Below are 21209 nucleotides of genomic sequence, written 5' to 3'. Positions count from 1 at the left end.
CGTCCTCCTGAGTCACCACCACTTTCTCCCACATAAGTTGGATGGGAGCCTTCTGGATTTGTCCGTGGTAACTTTTTATACTGTTAACCTGAGTTTCATACCTCTCCCTGCTATGCGCACAGAGTTTCAAATGCAGCAGCGACTCCTTTCCCCTCTTGTGGTCTGCGACCTCTCTTGCTCAAAGCATAATCAGGAAAAAGCCAAAAATGAACTAGTTGTCGGTGTCTGCAGAATAAAGAAGCTTTTGTGGGGACCTAGAATGGCTTTTCTGTTCCTCAACAACTTTGTGCAGGGTTTCGATGGCACTCTGCCATTTCTTGCTATGGGAGCATTTTGCCATTGTTGAACGGAGCCAGCTTTAAAAAGGGGTTTCCTTGCTTCTGGGACTCAGAAGGGCTTCCCCATTGTGTCTGTTCCTCCTTTGTGCGCGGCAACTTCCTCAGTGGTGAGAAGAGCCCTCTTGGATCAGACCAAAATCCTGTCTGATCCAGCATTGGGTTCCCTAAGGGGGGGGGGGCAGTTTGAATCCGTCTGCACTGAATGAAAGGCAAAACTATTTCTACTTCCCCAAACAGTATTCTCACAGAAACCCAGCCATCCTTTGAAATTTGCACTTTGTTTAATTTTGCAATGCAGTTTTCCCACCAAATAATGCTCACAAAAAGGTATATACAGTACTGAGGATAAAGTGTGCCACTGGGCTGCATGTTCCTCACCGCTGTCCCACATGAATGACTTTGTGCACATAGAAACGTAGCACAGCAATGAGAGGACAAGGCCAGATCCTTTGTCTTGGCTTCAGGAAGTTCTTATATGGAAGAGCATTCAAATATTGTATCTCCCACCTGGTGGGAAAACAAACAAACAGGTTTTGCACCTTCAACAATTCCAAACAAGAGGGACCCTCAGGAATGTCTAGCTCAGGGATACAGAGGCCCCATTTTGAACGAGCCTCGTTGTGTGGCGGTGGCAATCCAGAGTAGCTCCACCAAAGAGTTTCCAATCCCTTTCAAATCCTCTGCTGCCTTCCTCCCTGACTTTCCTTCCCTGGAAAAATGCAAACTTTCCCTCTGTCTTTCTTTGGGGGATTTGTTCTCCCTTTCCATGCCTTGGTGGCAAAATGATCTTCGCCTTAGTTTTTCTCTCAGCTGAGGATGCAGCACATTCCAAAAGGGACTCTCAAACTTTCTTTCCTTCCCGCCTCCTGGCTGAAGTAAGAGTCGAGTAGCACTTCCCCCACCCCTCCATGGGTTAGAAACAAGTGCTGCTCTGGGGGCGACTTGAGAACTAAGTGTGTTGTTGTTGGGCTAAGCCTTGTCCTGTTCTGACTGCCAAACCCTCTACCTCCATGCTTACCAGATGTCTGTCTCCCCTCCATGGATCCAAGTCCTCCCTCCCTGCCACTTTCTGGATCCCTTCACTTTGTCGCACTCTAGCACAGCCATGAAATAAAATACATGGCTCTATAGCACCTCCTCGTTTGGAGGCAGTGATGCTTCTGAGTTGCAGCTGCAGGAGAGAGGCTCCTTCTTATGCGTTGGGGTGGGGGCTGAAGACCTTTTGCTCTTTCTGCAGTGGGGTCTCTGCAATATCCCAGTCTCCAGGGCCCTGGAGTCACCCCACCAACATAAGAGGGGAGCTGTTTAGCCACTGCATGCTCCAAAGTTGAGCATTCAGGAACTCCGAAAACATTCAGTGCCTCCATTTCCAGACAATGGGATCCAGCAAGTTCTGTGACATGCAGAGGGACTTACAGGAAAATACGACTTAGGTCACTCTGAAAGTGATGTTGGAGCAGCCTGCGTCCTTTGCCCAGTATGTGCACAGCAAATAGCAGATCTTGGTGAAAGGCAACATGTAGCAAGGATCTTTCTAATGAATTTATTATTATTATTATTATTATTATTATTATTATTATTATTATTATTATTATATAAGATTATTGTATCATCTTAGAAGGTTGCACAATCTTAGAAGGGTCATGGCTGTGACTATTGTGAAGGACCCCGCACTTCTGAATTTGCTACCTTACTCCTGGTGTTGGGTTGGCCTCTGTGCGAAACAGGGCCCTGAACTAGATGGACCTTTGGTCTGAATCTTGGGCTCTTATTAGCTATGATAAGAATGGAACATCCATGTACAAATACAGTATACCTCTGAATATCAGGCAGCAGGGGTAAACATTAACAAGAAGTGAGGACTGTTGCCTTCAAGCCTGGGCTTCCTGCTGGCAACTGGTTGGCTACTGGGGCGGGGGGGGGGAGGACATTGGACCCTAATGGATATTTAGACTTACTCAGCAGAGCTCTTACCTTCTTAGCGCTCCAAGCTTTTGTAGTTTTTATTCCTTTAAAAATCTTGACAGTGAGGAATTGCATCTAAATGCCAAATCCCACCTTCTCTATAGCAGAATAAGCTGCCTGTAGAATGGGTGGCAAGCACTGAGACATCATTAATGAGAAAATTGTTATGTGCCGCCTCAATCGCTAAGCACGGAGAAACTTCAGGGATTCCAGGGCTCCGTTTCCTTGGAGACGGTGGTGTCTTGAGGATGTGTGGTTTTAGTTGCACACATATAGAACCTGAGCCTAAGATGGAGTAACGCCCCAACAGATGTTGCTTCTCCATTAGTCTCAGCTTGAGAAGTAGCACAGAACAAGCAGGGTTCTGGGTCTCCGGATTCAGTGGCAGACCTTGGCAACTCAGATTTCAGTGGCCCCCTGTGCGATGCCAACCTCTGGTGCCCCCCACCTCTCGCCTTCCATTGGACACCATAGTTGTGGCACCTGCTGCAGTGCCTGCAAGGCTCCCTGCCCTGTGCAACTGAACTGGCCTAGCTCTGCCTCTGCCTGCTTCCAGCTCAGCTCTCTCCCCCCACTCTCCCCACAGTTCTCCTCCCAAGCAGCTAGTGGGGGTGGGAGTAAAGGCCACCCAATAGCCTGGAGGGCAGTTAGCTCTTACAACTGAGCTCCGGGTTTTTTAATATGCTGATGAAGACCCTTAGGTGGCCCCCTAAGGCCACTTAGCCTTACAAAGAAACCTGTCTGACCAGTCCAGCAACCTCCTCCATGAGATTCCAGTCCTCCCTGGGCCCAAGAGCCCAAGATCTGGATGGGACCCAGGGCATCATACAGACTGGCCCCGCTCCTGCAAAACACAAGAGAATATTTCATTGTCTGCATGGAGATGCATGGGTGCTGCAGCAGTCTCTCTTTCTCTGCCTGTTCCCCAGTGCCTCTCTGGACCACGTCTGCTGATGGGCTGGTTAAGCTGAGGATGGACCCCACGTGTCTGCAAGCTCCCATAACTGTTCATCAGATGTTTCAAGAATCCTTAGAGAAATATGGGTCTCTCAATGCAATGGTCAGCAAGAAGGATGGGGAATGGGAAAAGATCACCTTTGCTGAGTATTACAACTATTCTCGCAAAGCAGCTAAAAGCTTCCTGAAGGTAAACCTGGGGGGCCTGAAGCGGGAGATCCAAAATGCTGTCCTTTGGGGTGTGGCTCTTGCGTGGTTGCTTTTCAGAGTAATTTTTAAAGCTTAAGGAGAGGTGTGAACAATAAGGCCACCCAGTAAGAACAAACAAGCATCCTAGGAGGGTGGGCAGGTCCCTGGCAGGAGGACCAACAGCCCCAACGTCGAGAGCAAGCCTGAGAGATGTCTGGTCCAGAAGCTCTCTCTCTCTCTCTCTCTTTTAATAAGATATTTTATTAGAGTTTCCAAATTATAACAAGAAAAGTAAAGAAATAAAAAGAAAAAAGAGTACAAAAAATAAAAAGAAAAACATAGAAAAAAACAGTTAAAAACACATTAATTTTCACAACATATCTTCCATAGACTTATTTCCCCAGACCTCCTCATCCCTCCCTTTTTTGTATTCCAGTTCAGTTTGTTAGTTCAGCAAATCCTTACCATCAAGTTTTTACCCTATTCTAATCTTTCGTTGCATTACCTTACTCTATTCTTAAACTTTTATACCAGAGCCAGGCAATTTCATTTCATACATCCTTCTAATATTCATCAATTATGTAAGATAGTCCTAATAACAAACAAACAAAAAAAGAGAAGATCCTCATCCAACGTTCCTTCCCCCAGGTCCCGGGTTTGTCAGTCCATTTATCCCATTAAGCTGGCACATTAACCTGGTAATCTTATATCCGAGGCTCTTAAATCCCTTCCATGTCCCTTCCACTGTTTCCCTTCATATTTTCTTTTCACTCGTGTGGTCTCCAGTTTAATAATGCTTTTACCTCCTTCCAACCAAGATGTCCCTTTTCCACAGTCCAGACTGAGCTCCATATAGTGCTTAAATGCATGTTTCAAAGTCCCTCCAAACTTTGGAATCCCCATATCTCCAAACCTCTCTGAATCCACTACCAGACTCGGAAAGTCCATATGTCCCTGTTCAGGGGGGTCAATCCAACCCCCCATTTCCAGTCCAATCCAAACTTCATCTTTCCGAGTCTGATTTTTACAAGAGTCAATTGCCAATTCCAAAGGTTCATATTCCTGCAGGGCCGCAACCTCCATCTGTGGCTCCATTTCTGTTTCCCAAAGTTCAGCAGAATCCTCTTCTTTCCTCTGTTCTGACAGGGCACAATCCTGGTATAATTCCTGGGTATACTCCATATTTTTTTCTACTGCCTGTCCAATATTTTCCACAGTCTGCTTAAGATTTCCAACCAAATCAGTCATCAAATTCATTCCCTCATGCAATTCTTCCAGTAAATCATTTGTTTTGAGAAAAGCGCACAAAAACATTTCTGAAAAGTTCCAGTTACAGATAAGTAGCTGTGTTGGTCTGCCATAGTCAAAACAAAAAAAATTCCTTCCAGTAGCACCTTAAAGACCAACTAAGTTAGTTCTTGGTATGAGCTTTCGTGTGCATGCACACTTCTTCAGATACAAACATTTCTGAACACATTGTCCTTCAAGGTCACCACTCAATTCCCACGGGTTATACTGTAGCAGCTGGAAATTCCCTAGTTACAGTTTCATTATCTCCCCCTAGAGGGAAGACTTCTGTTACAAATTACAAATCCAGCCACAAAGTTTCTTTTACTTTTAGGTACTTAGTCCATCGTTGTTGTTTTTAAGTTACAAGAAAAAACAGTGGAATTCCAGTTTTGTCCCCCCCCCCTTCTTTTAACCATCTGTCAAACAGCTTCTATCCTGGTCAATGAGCTTCAAACGTCAATCCTGACAACCCGCTTCCTGGGTTAGGACGGTGGAAAATTGCTTTATTTTAAACTTACTTCTGCAGGTTAAAACAGTTCGAAAAGAGCACCCCCTTCTCCTCCTGCTGCCGAAGGGGGGGGGGTTCAGCTATTTTAGACGATGAAATCCACTCCTTTAAAATGATTTTCAAGACTCCAGTTTATTTTGTCTTTGCTTTGTTCCAACTACAAAAAAAAAATGGAAGGTTGACTTCCTGTTAGACCTTCCGTTTCAATGCCCAATTTGCAATGAATGTTAAGCCCGATTCCTTTCTTTCCCAATTCCCTAGATTATAGATCAATTTTCCGAAGTTTAGGTACTCACGATGGTTGTTTTTTTAAAAAATCCAAATTGTCCAAGAAGAAGGCAGCACTCTCCGACAGCGGCTGTGTGGCTTCGCTCCGTGGAAATAGCGGTAGACTCTCAGCACCGCGCCACTTCCCCCTCTTCGCTTCGGAGCCCGTTATTGGGCTCCTTTGCGGGTTGGGGGGGCGCTAAGGGTGCCCGCCGAGTTCCAAGTTCACAGGCTTCATCCGCCTGTGATTTCTAGAGGGTCCCCGCTTCGCTGTAGCGGGAAAGACCCGTTTCTCGTGGAGCTTGTCCCTCCGTTTCAGAGGGAGCCCGCCATTTGCCGGAGGCGCCACCCCGGAAGTCCCAGAAGCTGTCTGTGTCTCGGGGGGGGGGGGTTACTGATGTGCCAGTGGGCCAAGCTCATAGTGTTTCTATTAGTGTTTCAAGCCCTAGCAACTTGGGACCAGGTGAACTACAAGATGGCCTTACAAGACTGCTTCAATCTGCAGAACTGGCACTATTGTAGGTGCCACATATTCCCAGTTCCACATGTGCTGGAAACTGATCTTTTAATGCAGCATCACCTGCACGCTGGAACTTCCTACCTATTGACCTCAGGCAGCATTCAGACTCCTATTTCTTTTGCAAAAAATTGTGCTTTATCTTCTCTCTCTCTCTCTCCAGCTTGGCCTTGAGCGGTTCCACAGTGTAGCGATACTTGGGTTCAATTCCACAGAATGGTTCATTTCAGCCGTGGGAGCTGTTTTTGCTGGGTAAGCTTTGGAGGAGGCATACAGGACTTATTTCAGGCACTGTTCAGCCAACCTTGCTTTGCAAGATCAGAAACAAAAGGAACCACCATTTATTCCATTATGTCACCACCTCACCAGTATTTCATTTTTCATTTTTTTTACTCTTTTCTTATGTTGACAACTCACCTTTCTTCCAGCTTGGAACCCTGAGCACATGTGCTTAGCTTTTGCAAGACTATATCCTGGGGAACACATTCTATACTGTAAAGCCAGCGATGTGGAGCCTGTGGCCTTCCAGATGTTGTTGGACCCAACACTCATCAGCCTAGCCAATGGCAGGGGTCAGAGTCCGGCAACACCTGGGTGGTCCAGAGGTCAGGGTAAGGGACCCCTGAACATTAGGTCCAGTCGTGGCCGACTCTGGGGTTGCGGCGCTCATCTCAATTTATTGGCTGAGGGAGCCAGCGTACAGCTTCCGGGTCATGTGGCCAGCATGACTAAGCCACTTCTGGCGAACCAGAGCAGCGCACAGAAACGCCGGAGCGGTACCTATTTATCTACTTGCACTTTGAGGTGCTTTTGAACTGCTAGGTTGGCAGGAGCAGGGACTGAGCAACGGGAGCTCACCCCATTGCGGGGATTCGAACTGCCAACCTTCCGATCGGCAAGCCCTAGGCTCTGTGGTTTAACCCACAGCGCCACCCGCATCCCAAGAGGTCAGGGTAGAAGACTCCAATTTCCAGTGTTACTTGCACTGTTTCCATTACACTGCTGTTTAGTTTCCAACAAAAATGACATCATTGGGCTTGCTGTCCACTGTGGGGGAATTTTGTGCAATTAGCTGCATTGTTATTATTATGTGATATTCCATACCGTTAGTTTCAGTGTGAAAGAAACACAATGACAATGGGTGTATATTATTCATTATGTGTTGATTTGTGGACTGAAAGCAACAATAACAGTAAATACAGTCCATATGCATCAGACTGATTTCCATTCTGGACACAGGACGAATGAGTAAACCTTGTCAATTTCCACACCAGTTTCCGTCGGCATCCTCCGACCTCCTGAGCCACAGATTCCCCAGCCTTATGAGTAATTCTGGCAGGGTGAGGAAGGAGCCTTGGAGTACCATGGTGTGACCTAAGCCCTTGCAAGGATGGTCAAATTTCCTATCTGGACTTGGAATAACCCGCCAGATTACCAGTGTGGCTAGAAGCTGATGCTGGAAGCTAAAGAGACAGAGGCATCTCTGCTCAGCACTGGACCCCCGGCTGGGGGGGGCACTTCCTTGGCAACCTAATGGGGAAGTGACATCTGCTGGAGGGTTAATGCTGTGACTGCCTCCATCCCATGCTCAGTTTGTGTATGGGTGTAAATAAAACCATAGGTCCTAAAGACACCACCGTCTCTGCTGACCTTTGTTGCAAGGAAAGTGCAGGAACCCCTAGAGCCTCTTGGAGATTGAGGTGCACACAACATTGCCAGGAAGCAAAGCTTTCATTTTTGAAAAGTGTCTTTCCCTCCCCTTCCAGCGGCATTGTGACAGGGATCTACACAACCAGTTCTCCTGAGGTCTGCCACTACATTGCTCAGGACTGCCGAGCTAATATCATTGTGGTTGAAAACCAGAAACAACTGGACAAAATCACGCAAGTAAGAGACTCCAGCTTCTTCTTCTTTTTACTGACCTGCACAAGAAGGTTTGTGCTAGAAAGCTAACCCATTCCCAGAGGAATCGACTGGTTGCAGCTGGAGAAGGACCTTGCTCTGGGGTGAAGCACCTGCTCTGCATGCAGAAGGTGTCAGGTTCAATCCCTGCCACCCCCAGTTAACAGGATCAGATAACAGGATCAAATAACCTTCTGCCAAAGAGCTGCTGCCAGCCAGGGAAGACAATACTGGGCCAGGTGGAGCAGCGCTCTGATCTGTCTGCAGGAGGGCCTTGTTTTCTGGGAAGGCCTGAAGAGCAGAGTCAGGCCTCACTGAGTTGGGTTGTATTCCATCAGCCTGAGCAGCTGCAGATGAGGAGGACACTCCGCAGATCAGCAGACCTTGCACTGGTGCTGGCGAAGGGAAGGCTGTGTGGGTGGTAGTGCCCCCTGGGGGTGGGATCACTTGGCAGGGTGCTAGGAGGCAAGGGGCAGCATTGAAAAGCTGGGCTCACTGGATCAAGTTCATCCATTTTGTTGAATTAATTAAACCAAATACAAGCACCCCCTACTTACACACATTTTACTTGCATGCAACTGTGTATACGCACAGCACCAGGAAATACCGGTAAATAAATCGACTCTAGCAAGGTAATGGTGGGAGAGAGCTGGAGAGTCCTCATGACACCCAAGGAGACCCTCCCTGGAGCCTGAAGGGGACAGCAGTGAGGGCAAAGGATGCCCCAGAGAGACCAGTGGCGCAGCGGGGACCATCGGCTGTGGGGAGGACTGCAGGGCCTGCCCCATTCCAGGGCCTTTTCCAGCTCGCCCAGGCCCTCATTTGGAACAAACTTTTGGGGAAGTGCAGGAAGTTGTTCTGCTATTGCTTCCCTGTTCCAAGTGGTTAATGTGTTTTAAAATGTCCTTAAGCAGTCGGTGGCATTTTAAATTTTTCTTTCTTTTTCTCCTTTTTTGCTTTGTTGGGGGTGGGATGGATATCTGGTTGGGGATTAATTTTAGTATAATTGTTCTGTTTTTGTTTTTTGTTGTTTTATTGGTTCTGTATAGTTTGCGTTTTGTTTTTAAGGGGCGGGATCAGGGCTGCCTGGGAGTGGGGCCCCAGCCAACACAATGGCTGGGGCAAGTTCCACGGGGGGGGGGGGAGCACTGGGACATCCGATCTCGGTGATCATGGGCAGGAGGAGGAGTTACACTAAGACCAGACCATGTCATTACCGAGGAGGCAGGTTTAGTCGTTGTTTGAAGACTATCCCTGCCTCCGGGTCTGGCCTTGACCGGATGGATACTGGAATCAACAGGGGAAACCCACATGACCTGAAAGTGTTGCTGTGTAATGCCAGGTCAATGATGAATAAAACCTCTGCCATCCATGACTTGATCGTGGATGGAGGACTTGACCTGGCATGTGTAACAGAGACTTGGTTGGATGAAGCAGATGGGCCTGTCCTTGCCGCTGCTTGTCCACCAGGTTTCTCTTACGCACAGCAACCCGGGTCGTGTGGGTGGGGAGGGGGGGTTGCAGTGATTTTTAGGAAGTCATTAGTTTGCATCAGGTGTCCTATTGGGAAGACCCACTTCTCTGAGTGCATGTTCTGGAAGGTGGGCAATAGGGGCAGTACAGGATTCCTTTTGGTGTACCGACCTCCCCACTGCACCAAGGATTCCCTGCCTGAGCTGCTTCAGGTAGTGGCCCATGTTCTCCTGGAGACACCTAGTTTGGTTGTCCTAGGGGGTTTTAACATCCGTGCCGACACGACCTTACAAGGGGCCACTTGGGACTTTGTGGAAAGCATGGCCTCCATGGGGCTGTCCCTGAATAAGTTTGGTCCAACTCATGGCCACGGACATGCCTTAGACCTGGTGTTCACCTCTAGTGAAGTGGGTGATCTGACACTAAGTAAAAGTGAAACAAAAGAAGTGCCATGGTCAGATCACTTCCTGGTGCAAATGGACTTCTCCACGACCCTTCCCCTCTGCAGGGAGGTGGGAACAATTTTGATGGTCCGCCCCCGCCACTTAATGGATCCAAATGGTTTCCAGAGAGTGGTAGGGGATGCTTTATCCCATGTTGATGGCCTTTCAGCTAATTCCCTGGTGGCCCGCTGGAATGTGGAGTTAACCAGGGCTATTGACTGTTTGGCTCCGAAGTGCCCTCTCCGATTGTATGCAGCCTGGACAGCCCCGTGGTTTTCTTTGGAGCTGAGGGTGATGAAACAATCGCTGAGACGGCTAGAGCGTCGGTGGCAGAAAACTCATTCCGAATCTGACCAGACACAGGTTAGAGCTCAACGTCGAGCCTACCAAGTGGCGATAGCGACGGCGAAGAAGACTTTATTCACCGCCTCTATTGCATCTGCAGAAGATAGTAGCAGGAGACTCTTTCAGGTGGTCCGCAATTTAATGGAACCACCTTTACCACCGGGGCCTTGTAAAGACCCCAAGATCTCCTGCAACGATTTTGCAAAGTTTTTTGCAGATAAAGTCACTCATATTCGGAAGGAGCTGGACACCACTGTGGGAACAGGGCTGGGGCGGGAGAGTGCTAGAACCCTGTCTGGTCAAGTTGCATGGAATCAATTTCAATCTGTTACCCCTGAGGATGTGGACAGGCTGCTTGGACTCGTGAAACCAATCACCTGTCTCCTTGGCTAATAAAAGCAAGCCAGGAAGGGCTGGGCGATGGGCTCTGTGGGGTGGGGAAAGCTTCCCTCTGTGAGGGAACATTCCCAGATCCACTGAAAGAGGCGGTCATTAAACTGTTTGCTCTGACTGAGCGCCAAAGAGTGGTTTTCCCTGAGGGAGGCCATGGGTGGTAGGTGGGGAGCAGTGGAAGAAGAGGGGGTTTGGAGAGGCCCCAGAGCTGCGCTCCTGAGTCAGCCTGGTCACTAGCAGCTCAGGTGGCCCCATGGCTGAGAGTCTTTTCCCAGCTCTTCCGGGTTCACTAGCTATGGGGGTTTTTTGGAACAAGGATTTAAAATGCAATAAATTCACATATGTTTCATCTCTCTCTCCCCCTCCTTTAAATGTTGCACAGATCCAGAATTGTTTACCACACTTGAAGGCCATTGTGATGTACAGGGGGCCCTTGGCTGAGAAGCATCCCAATTTGTACACGGTATGATGGGCAAGGAACCACAAACCATACAAGAAATTCTGCTTATTTCTGCTTATCTGATTCATTTTGTCTCTTCTTCCTTGTTGCTGGAATGCCTGAAAAACAATGAAAAATGCCTCCAGGAGTGCAAGTTGTTAAAAATAGTAAAGAAGAGCTTTTCTTTGGAATACATTGTGCATGCAGAATAGTTGGTGAGCTGGTTATCCTGCAAGCAGAATATTCCAAGGACTGTTTTCAGTGAGTCTCTTTCTTCCTTTAGTGCAAGGATGGGGGAACCTCTCCCAAGCCAAGGGCCGCATTCTCTTCTGGGCAGCCCGGCAGGGGCCACACATGAACTTGACACACATTTGCAGTTCAAGGGCACTTTCCAGGCAGGCCAGGACACCAAGAAGGCAGGCGAGAGGGAAGCCCAAGAGCCAGGGAGCAGCCTAAAGGGCTGCATCCAGCCTCTGGGCTGCAGGTTCCCATGCCGGCTATACCGGCATTCTGCATGAATTCCCTGAAGCCTCTGCAGAAGAGCCCTGGGGCTCATTTCCCCTTTGCTCTTCAGATGCAGCCCAGCCTTTTCAAATGGCGGCATCAAATGTCTGTGGAAACGGAAACTCTACCCTGCTGCAGGAGCTTGCCAAGAAATCCGCAGCCAGGCGGCTTGGGAGCAGAAGGATTAGCACTTCATGGGATGACAGGGATCACTTGGCCACGATGAGGGCATTATGAAGCGTCACCAGGGAAGGAGAACTAATCCTTGACCCATAACCAGAGGGATGGCACCTGCCCAGCGAGTGCAGAGGGGAGAAAAGGACGTTGGCTCACGGAGACTCGCCACAACAAGGAACGTGGATTCAGGAATCTTTAGCTCAAACATCCATTCTTTATCATCATGTAGTTTATATACAATTGTTTATATACAATTTGGTGTAGATAAGGGCAGCTTCAGATCAGCCCCTATCACTGACTTCAGTTAGATTAACTCTCCAGTAAGCGTCTGCTTACACATTATACATTTAAAGCACCTCACCCCCAGAATCCCGAGAACTGTAGTTTGTTAAGAGTGCTGGGAACTGTAGCTCTGTGAGGGGTAAGCTGTCATTACCATTTGAGCGTGTTTGCAGCAAGTGTCTTTAGTACAGGGGTCACCAACCTAAGGCCCATGGGCCAGAAGCGACTTGTGGAGGTCGTTTGACCGGCCCATGAGCTGCTCCCAAACTGAGCTGCCCGCTCACACTGCACTAAACCGGCACGGCGCGGGGACTTGCTTCCATGGCACTGGGAATCGCGTCTGCGTATGTGCAGATGCCAAAAATCGCATCTGCACAGACGCAGAGCCCGAAAATTGCAGGTGCGTGTGTGCAATCCAGCCCACAGAGAAATCTCCATGGGACTGATCCGGCCCAGGCAAGATAAACCTTGCTGACCCCTGTATTAGCTGATTCACATGTACTTGTACGTTGGGGGAATTTAGTAAGAGTAACAAAGATCAAAGTTTTTTATTTCTCTCTGGTAAACAGGCTATCAGAAAACAGAAGTTCAGCAATATTCACTGATTTATTTAGCGAACATGCGCCCTGCAAAAAAGCTCCCAAAGCAGAACACGACAGTCCCGACCCTCAAGCTTATGAGAGCCCACCTGCTTTTGACATCTGCTCCTGAATTCCAGATGGGGCTTATAAGAATTGCCACACAACTCCAAAAATTAGCTATTTAATTTGCTTGTTTTACTCTTCCCTCCTCTTCCCCTTTTTCTTTTGTGTCGTGTTTGGTTTTGCTTTTTTTATAGATTGTAAGACAGCAGGGAGGGACTGTCTTGCTTTTATTATTATATGAGCTGTTCTGGAAGTCACGTGGCTGAAGGGCAGGGTAAAAATGCTTTATATAAATGATGTTAAATAAGCAATGTCTCTCCTTCCTGTTCTATTGCAGATGGATGAATTTATGGAGTTGGGCAATGAGGTCCAGGATGGAGAGCTGGATGCTCTAATTGAGTCCCAAAAGCCAAATCAATGTTGCGTTCTGATCTACACATCCGGAACGACGGGGAAACCCAAAGGGGTGATGCTTAACCATGACAATGTGTGTATTCCAGGCACCTACCTCTCCATGGGCTGGCCCATGGCGGAAAAGTGCAGTTTAGTCTTCAGCTTCAAATAGGCAGTACCTGGTCGTGGGAATGCTTGGAAGTGACTTGCCTTAAGAACACAACAGGACAGAAAAAAATGTTTCTTAAACTCTAAGCAAGAGAGCAGAACAATCCATGGGGTTTGTTGGGACATCTCTCAAAAGCCTGCCTCCAGAATGTCAAAAATTTCACCCAAACCAGAACGGTTCAGGCCATGGCAGCTGCAGGTAGGGCTGGGAATGAACCCATTTGAAATCATGGAGAGCTGCTCCTAGTCAGTGCAGAAGAGCCAGTGGTCTGAGTCTGCATAAGGCTATATTCCACATGATTTGCACACTGAACCTCCCAGGGTTCAGTTGCTGGCTCCTCCAGCTGGAAGAATAAGCAGACAGCCGGTGATGGAGAAGACTCACTCCCCCAGGCCCTAGAGAGCTGCTGCCTGCCAGAGTCTACCGTGCTGGGCTAGATAGACAATAGGCTACCTCTGCAAAAGGCTGCTTCCTGTGTCCCTGACAGTGGATGCAAAGTTAGTGACTCCTGTTTCCCTACGTGATTTCTATTCTGGCTGGTCGACCTGCTCCTGACAGCTGTCAGCGGAGAGGTTATTTATAATGTCACCCTCAGCCTGGAAAATCCCTTGCCCACATGTGTGGGCTGATGCCCTCTTTATTAAAGTATGTTTCCCTCTGCCTGTGATTAAATTCGGAGCCACAGCATCACAGGATGATGCAGAAAAGCAGATTTAGATGTGCAGGAGACACCAAAGCCTTGGACTCGGAAGAAAGCTTTCTCTGCCACCAGCTCTTGCACCTGCTTGATCTCAGCCTTTGCCCATTGCCCTTCTCCTCACATGCCACAAAGCTTCCCAGTCTTACTCCGTTCCTAGTCAAAGTGCTGTGGTCAGAGTGCCGACTGGCGCTGGTCACAGGACGCAAGCTCTTCCCTACTGAAACAGCTTCACTGGCTACCAGCCTGTTTCTGAAGTTTGGGCCCAAGAACTAAGAAGAGGCTGGCTGCTGGATCCGGCCCATCTAGCCCAGCCTCTTGTCCCCCAGCCAGATGCCCCCAAGGGCAGCCTGCAAGCAGCACCGGAGCACAAGAGCCCCTCCACTCCTGCTGCCTCCAACTGTGGACTTCGAGAGCCCTTTCCTCCATGAATTTGTCTAATCTTCTTCATCTCTCTATACACATCTGACCGGGTGCTAAGCTCCTTGGGGAGGACCTTCTCTGGGTCCTGACAACATCAGAAGCTCAGCTGGTGGTGAGACAAGAGAAAGCCTTTTCTGTGGTGGCCCCCAGGTTGTGGAATTCCCTCCCAAGAGAGGTCAGACAGGCTCCCTCTGTCTATACTTCTGCTGGGAGGTTAGGAGCTTCCTGTTCAGGCAGATGATGCTGAGCACTGGGCAGCTGCCACTGCAAACTGAACTTTAATGCTGATTTTAAATGTGCTTTTATGTATTTTAACCATTGTTTTAAACTAGGGTTTACTTTGTATTTATAATGATGCTTTAAAATGTTGTAAGCCACCTTGAATCCCAACCTGGGATTCTCCCAAATCCTTGGAGAGCTGCTGCCCTTCAGAGTCAACATTACTAGGCTAAATGGACTAATGGACCATGTAGCATTTCAAGAAGCTAATTGGTGAACACAAATTTGAAGTGGGCCAAAATCCCCCCTCCCATCCCCTCCGATCATGGAGCGACAATTCCCAGAGTTCTGTGGGGAAAGGGATTGATTGCTAAACCACTCTGAAAACTGTACCCCCCTGAACCAACTCCCACTCCCAGAATTATTTGGGGCAAGCCATGAATTGCTTCAAGTGGACTCAGTGTTTTCCATGCATGGTGTGAATGTGACCTTGGTCTTTGCTGATGGAGGGCTCCTCATTGTCAAAGGACACCTGCTCCATTATCTAACGCCTCTGTATTTATCTGCACAGATAACCTGGACTTCAGCCCATGCCAGTCGGGCAGGGGACATGCAGCCGGCTGAAATCCAGCAGGAGACCATCGTCAGCTACCTTCCTCTCAGCCACATTGCAGCCCAGATTTATGACCTCTGGACTGGAATCAAGTGGGGAGAACAGGTCTACTTTGCAGATCCGGATGCCTTAAAGGTCTCTGTACAAAAAAAATGTAAAAAATAAAAATGCCCCAGTTATTTTTCACTCTTCAAAACTGTCAAGTTGAACTTGGTGTTTTTCAGTGAGGTGATGCAGAAGACCCTTTAAAGCTTTGGAAACCCCTCTGGGAAACAATAAGAAGCAGACTATATGGGGAACAAACAGTTAATTTACTGCCTTCGGGGGTGATTAAACCCTTCAACACCCTTTAAGTGTAAAGTCAGACTAGTGATCAGGATGGTTAAAGTATCATTGACTGCAGATATATGTCTTTATTCTAACTGTCCCTTCCTGGACAAAGAGTCTGTAGATTTTGAAAGAACTACAGAACTCAGGCTGAGCCGAAAGGGAGCACTTTTTGAGAATGTCTTTGGTAGCCACAAAAATCCTTCCCCTCTTTTCAACAATGGGGTCTTCTCTGAAATGAAGCTTCACCCATTCCGAGTGAGGGCAATTCACTCTCAAGTGGCTTTGTTTGACCTCAGAAATATCAACAATATGTAGCCAAATAGGAGTAGCTAGCTAGTGTCAGGCTATATTGTGTTGTCTATGCAATTTCTGGTTGTCTGTGGTCTCTGCTTTCCAATTTTGCCATCCATTCTTGGTCTTCTTAGGGGGGTTTGGTGGGTACCCTGAAAGAGGCGCTGCCCACCTCACATATGGGAGTTCCCCGGGTGTGGGAGAAGATCATGGAAAAGATCAAAGATGCCTCTTCTCAATCTGGATTTGTGAAGAAGAAAATCCTCTCTTGGGCCATGTCGGTCAGCTTGGAACAGAACCTGAGTGCCTCTTATAGGTATGTCATACAGATCTGGCCAGCAGGAGATTCAGCAGAGATTAGCACCAGGGACTCCTAGTCCTTACAAACAAGCTCGGGGTAGACTTCAATTTTTCCAAGTTAAAAAGGTCAGGTGGTTTTTGTAGGTGACAAAAGACTCAGCTGAAACTTTCAGCTTTCATGTCATGTTAGAACAAGCTAAAAACTAGCCAAGTTCATCAAAGTTAGAGTGCAAGAGACCCTTTACAAGTTGCATGGAACCAGGCAGAGGGCCTTCTCGGTAGTGGTGCCCTCCCCATGGAACGCCCTCCCATTAGATGTCAAGGAAACAAACAAAGATCTGATTTTCCATAGACGTCTGAAGGCAGTCCTATAACTTGAAGCTCTTAATTTTTGAAGTATCGTTGTGCTCTTTTATATTCTGTTGGGCGCTGTCCAATGTGGCTGTGGCAGCCCAGTCAGATGTGTGGGGTATGAAAAACAAATTATTATTAGAAATAGAAATAGCGCTGAATGAGACCCCCAGGTGGAAATGAGGGGAAAGGCCTTCTTCTCTCCCTTCATTCCAGCCTTGCAAAAGACACTCCAAGAGAATGTGAGGCAAGGCCCTTGAAGGGGGTGGAGGTGTGGGAATGTTAAAGATAGTAGGAAAGAATATATTGAATAAGTATTACCCTTCCTTCACTCATACTAGTAAGTGATGTAGCAGAGCAGATTCCACTCAATATAGCTGGAAGCTAGTTTGTAGATTCGTTTGAATCTCTTAGTTAAGATTATTTCCTGGTGTCCCCTTTAATCCCTCCTAAAAGAATAACGACACAAGAGTCTTTCTGAGTAAAGTAACAAAAAGTTTACTCACATTTCAGTTCACGATTTGATCCCTGAAAGGCAGACTTTTCTTAATAGTTACACAAATAAAGTGTGAGTTCATCTCATATGGAGACTGAACTCATGTGCTGCTGGCTGAGAGCCAGCAGACAGCAAAATTACATTAAGAGAACAAAATGGCTGCAGGAGACCAGCATGACAGCAAAAGAGAGAAGCAAGACAACAGAAAGACAAAACCAGACTGAGAAAATGGCTGCGAGACTCAGCTCTTCTGTGGAGTCAGCCAGAGCCATGCCCATCTCCCAGGTCACCTGCAGGGGGAGGATGCTCCAGACCAGAGGAACAGGAAGTTCCCCTGCCTGGATGTCCCCCTGCCTGTGCCCACTCTAGGGAAATAAGGAATGTTGCATTTGACTGCACCAGTGGATTACACCCTACAGGAGGGAGAACCCTGAGGGCCAGAAGCTGAAAACTGGAGGGCCACATTCCTCTCTCCAGTTTGAGGTCCCCCACCCCTGGTGTAGTCCAACAACACCTGGAAAACCACAGGTGGCCCGTCCCTGGAGCAGAGCATTTTTGGCCTCTGTCTGTCTCGGGAGACAATGGAAGAGTGTGTTTTTGGGAATGAAGTCAAACTGCTGGAAGGTAGCAGCCCCTGCTGTGGCTGTAGAGACCAATGCAGGAGAGACAGGTTTGGTTGAAGCTGGGGCAGAGGGAGGTGTCTGGTTGTGCTGATGCAGATGCACAGTAGAGTAGACTAGAAGAGACATTATTCTAGGTGGCTTCCTGGGGGGGGGGAGCCTTTTCCCTGTGGCTGCTTTGCATATTGTTCCATTCTTGATGTCAGTTAGGAATAAAATCCATTTGGCCTCTTTTTCTGTATCTCAAAGCTATTGCCATTTCTCTGGGGGGGGTCTCCCTTCCTCCTCTTTTATTTTCCATAGTGATTTAAAGCCCTTTCGAATGAGGTTAGCAGACTCTTTGGTACTTGCTAGAATCCGCCAGGCTCTGGGCTTTTCTCGGTGTGAGAAGCACTTCTGTGGAGCCGCTCCTCTCTCGACAGAAGCGCTGCACTTCTTCCTGGGCCTGAACATCCCTTTGTATGAAGCTTACGGGATGAGCGAGACCACTGGCCCACACTGCATGTCCAGCCCTTATGTTTACCGGCGTTACAGGTAAAGCTGTGCCATCTTTGTTCTTGCAGCCTGGTCAGAAACAATCTTGCAGTCAGGTCAATGGCCCTCAGTTAGGGATTGATAGGAAATTTGATTCCGTTCACACTGAAACGCGAACCAGCCTAATTTGTGCTTTCTGAAACTGTTCACAAACCACAATACAGTCATCTTTGAAACTTGCATTTCTCTGAATTTTGCAATGCAATTCTCTAGCCCAAGTAATGTGGTTCAAAAATACATATATTGAGGTAAAGTATGTATTTGAATCCATGTATCAGTGAAAATAAAGTACAGAAATGCTGGTATTGAGTAATGCTGCTTCTGGGACAAGAAGGGGAACCAGACGGGGTTAGCTGTATTCCTTCCCACTGCTGATGTTTGCACATTTAACTTTTTTTAAAAAAGTTTTTAAAGCTTCCAGCTGCCATCTTGCCTTTGTCCCCCAGTGCCATTGAAGTTGAATAATTCCGAAGCCTTGTGCATTAAAACAGATGCCCCCCATCTATTTTTATTTTTATTTTAAGCTGGAGCCATCTTCCCCAACTACTCCAAGACTACAGAATAACTCCAGTTCTGGGGCTCTGAGTTTTACAGCATCTGTGTGTCAGAACACTCACATGTTTCCCCCCCAACAAACATACACAATTATTTATTTTTCCACATGGGAGCTCAGAAAAGGGACCCAGGCAGGACTTTGGAGGACATTTGGGCCCTGTCACCTGCCCAAGCAGGGCTTGGGGGGGGGTTAGGCCTGCTGGGGGGAGGAACACAATGATGCGACTGTCCGCTCTTTGGGCTGTTGGTGCTATCGCTGCTGCTCCTCATGTTCTCTTTCCCTTGCAGCTGCGGCAAAGCTGTCCCAGGTTGCAAAGTGAAGTTAATGAACAAGGACGACGATGGCAATGGGGAGATTTGCTTCTGGGGGCGAACTGTATTCATGGGCTATTTGAACATGGAGGACAAGACCAGGGAAGCGATTGATGAGGATGGCTGGCTGCATTCTGGAGATCTGGGGAAGATGGACAGCGATGGGTTCCTCTACGTCACAGGAAGAATTAAAGGTGAGAGACGGAATGGAATGTCAGCTGATTATTGATAGTTATAAGAATTTTCTATAACGACATCAGATATTGATTTTAGTGTAGTGCCTAAAATTTTAATTTTAATCTTAAACTTTTCTTATGAATGGCTAATATCTGTCCTTGTGAGTTGTGAACTGTGTTATACTACTTGTGGTTTGTCCGAGTCTGCAGTTTTATTTGTTTTGTTGTGTTGTGTTTCATGATGGGCGTAAAGCCGAATAAACATTTGATTTGAAAGGTGAGATGCCCTTGTGCAACACTTCCTGGGACCTGGTCATTCTCAGCAGGCCAGCATGCTTAGCCCCAGGGCTGCTCAGTGGAGAGGGTCACACCTTCTTGGTGTGTTTTTAGGGGGACCCTCACCAACCAAGCATCCGGTGCCTTCTCCCCTTGTTAGCATCTACAGGGCCAGCCCACCCCTGAGGCAAGGGGAGGCAACCACCTCAGGCTGCCTGAGATGTAGATCTTCCCTCACTCCTTCTTCCTTGGTGGGGAGGGGGCTCCATTTTTGGGTCTGGCCCTGGCAATCTCGCTCTCTCCTCTCCTGCTCTTTTGCTATTCCAAATCTGCAGTGAATTGTCCTGTCCTGCCCCCTTCTGGTGGTTTTGCAGCTGGCACTTCAGTCTAGCATTTCCACAGGGTGAGGCAGAGGCTCAGCTGTGTTTCAGAGGGAGAACACCTGCTTTGTACATAGAGGTTTCTGGCTTCAACACCAGGCATTTCCACTTTAAAGGTGATGGGGGAAATCTTTCTCTGCGGGAGGTTTTCTCCTCCAGTCCTTGTGGGAGTGAGGTCAGCCCAGGAAGCCCTTACACCTGGGTTTGTCTGCTACCAATGTACATGGAGTTGTGGTTCTCCAAGCCACATAGTCCCCCTCAGCACACCAGTGTATTGGATGCAATCCTGGTATGGACAACTTTGTCCAGTTTCTCTCGGTTTCTCATTATTCTGACCATAAACTTGGCTTCTCACATTTCCACATCACTTTGCTTTTTTAAAAAAACAATCCTCTATATTTCAAAGGATAATTGTGTTTCAGTTCACATGTTGAAGTGTGAATTAAGTAGTTTCTCATTGAACTACAGACAGAAACAAAATTCTCTCTCTCCCCCCACCATCCCCATAGTCCCATAGCAAGGGCTTTACATTTTCCCCACTTTCTTTTTTCTTCTTCCATGGAAAATTGGGCTAGCACTACAGATGGGCAAATAAAACGATTTCAGTTTCTCATCTTCCCAATCTTCAGTTCAGTTCTACACAGTCAAACATTGATTGTTCAAAATTACTTTTTTTAAAAAGAATTAAATTGCCAGACATACAACCTGTTACAGTCCCCCCCCCCTTGCAACAGCAACCCCAACTACATCCAGTTGTATCTAGTACAAATTTCTCCTGACATCCACCTTTTAAAAATGCAATTTTGGCAACTATAAACATTTTTTGCAAAGTAATTTCCCAAATACAAGGCAGTATAACCTGCTATTTTCACTATTCTAGGCAACTATTTTTTGGCACACTTTTTGTATGCATTGCTTGACTGAAGAACTGTCCTCCAAAATCTGGAGAAGTGTGGATTTTGAAGGATGCCTGATGGGGCGTATATTTTGCAAATTTCTCCCCCATCCTAGAAGGCACATGCATGTCCTTTCTTTGGGCTTCCTAATGTCTCCTCTGGTTTGACTAATCAGAAAGCAAGCTAAGCCATCCATAAGTAAAAGAGTGAGATCTAAACTCCACAATGAGGAATGCCTTGTCTGTCTGTTTCTCTCTGAGTGCAAACCAGTGTTTCCTCTTTTCAGAGATCCTGATTACAGCTGGGGGTGAAAACATCCCTCCAGTCCCCCTCGAAGATGCTGTAAAGAGGGAGCTGCCTCTTGTGAGCAACGCCATGCTGATTGGAGATCGGAAGAAATTCTTGTCCATGTTACTGACTTTAAAGGTACAGGTGCAGCACAGTTAAACATTTCTGGCAGATGTACAAATGAGGCATAGAATTCAGCGGCTCACTCACTTGGTGTGAAAACTGTTTATGGCAGTGGTGTCTCCCGAAGGGAGGGT

General features: G+C 47.5%; 1 protein-coding gene across 2 annotated transcripts in view; it reads left to right on the top strand.

Moving 5' to 3' along the window:
- Positions 1 to 21209, top strand: part of ACSBG1 (acyl-CoA synthetase bubblegum family member 1) — a 30322-nt gene that overhangs the window by 2118 nt on the left and 6995 nt on the right. Inside the window, exons 3-12 of one of the 2 annotated variants that reach the window (XM_081887678.1) lie at positions 3233 to 3450; positions 6195 to 6283; positions 7798 to 7918; positions 10970 to 11050; positions 12971 to 13120; positions 15106 to 15282; positions 15903 to 16084; positions 17839 to 18069; positions 18913 to 19130; positions 20951 to 21090. In XM_081887678.1, coding sequence (XP_081743804.1) covers positions 3233 to 3450; positions 6195 to 6283; positions 7798 to 7918; positions 10970 to 11050; positions 12971 to 13120; positions 15106 to 15282; positions 15903 to 16084; positions 17839 to 18069; positions 18913 to 19130; positions 20951 to 21090 — 1607 coding nt within the window. The remainder of the gene's footprint in view (positions 1 to 3232; positions 3451 to 6194; positions 6284 to 7797; positions 7919 to 10969; positions 11051 to 12970; positions 13121 to 15105; positions 15283 to 15902; positions 16085 to 17838; positions 18070 to 18912; positions 19131 to 20950; positions 21091 to 21209) is intronic. The other variant, XM_081887679.1, reaches the window with a different exon arrangement.

Source organism: Podarcis melisellensis (assembly GCF_964234715.1).
Source record: "Podarcis melisellensis genome assembly, chromosome: 14".
NCBI lineage: Eukaryota > Metazoa > Chordata > Lepidosauria > Squamata > Lacertidae > Podarcis > Podarcis melisellensis.
This window is presented reverse-complemented; position numbering and strand designations above follow the sequence as displayed.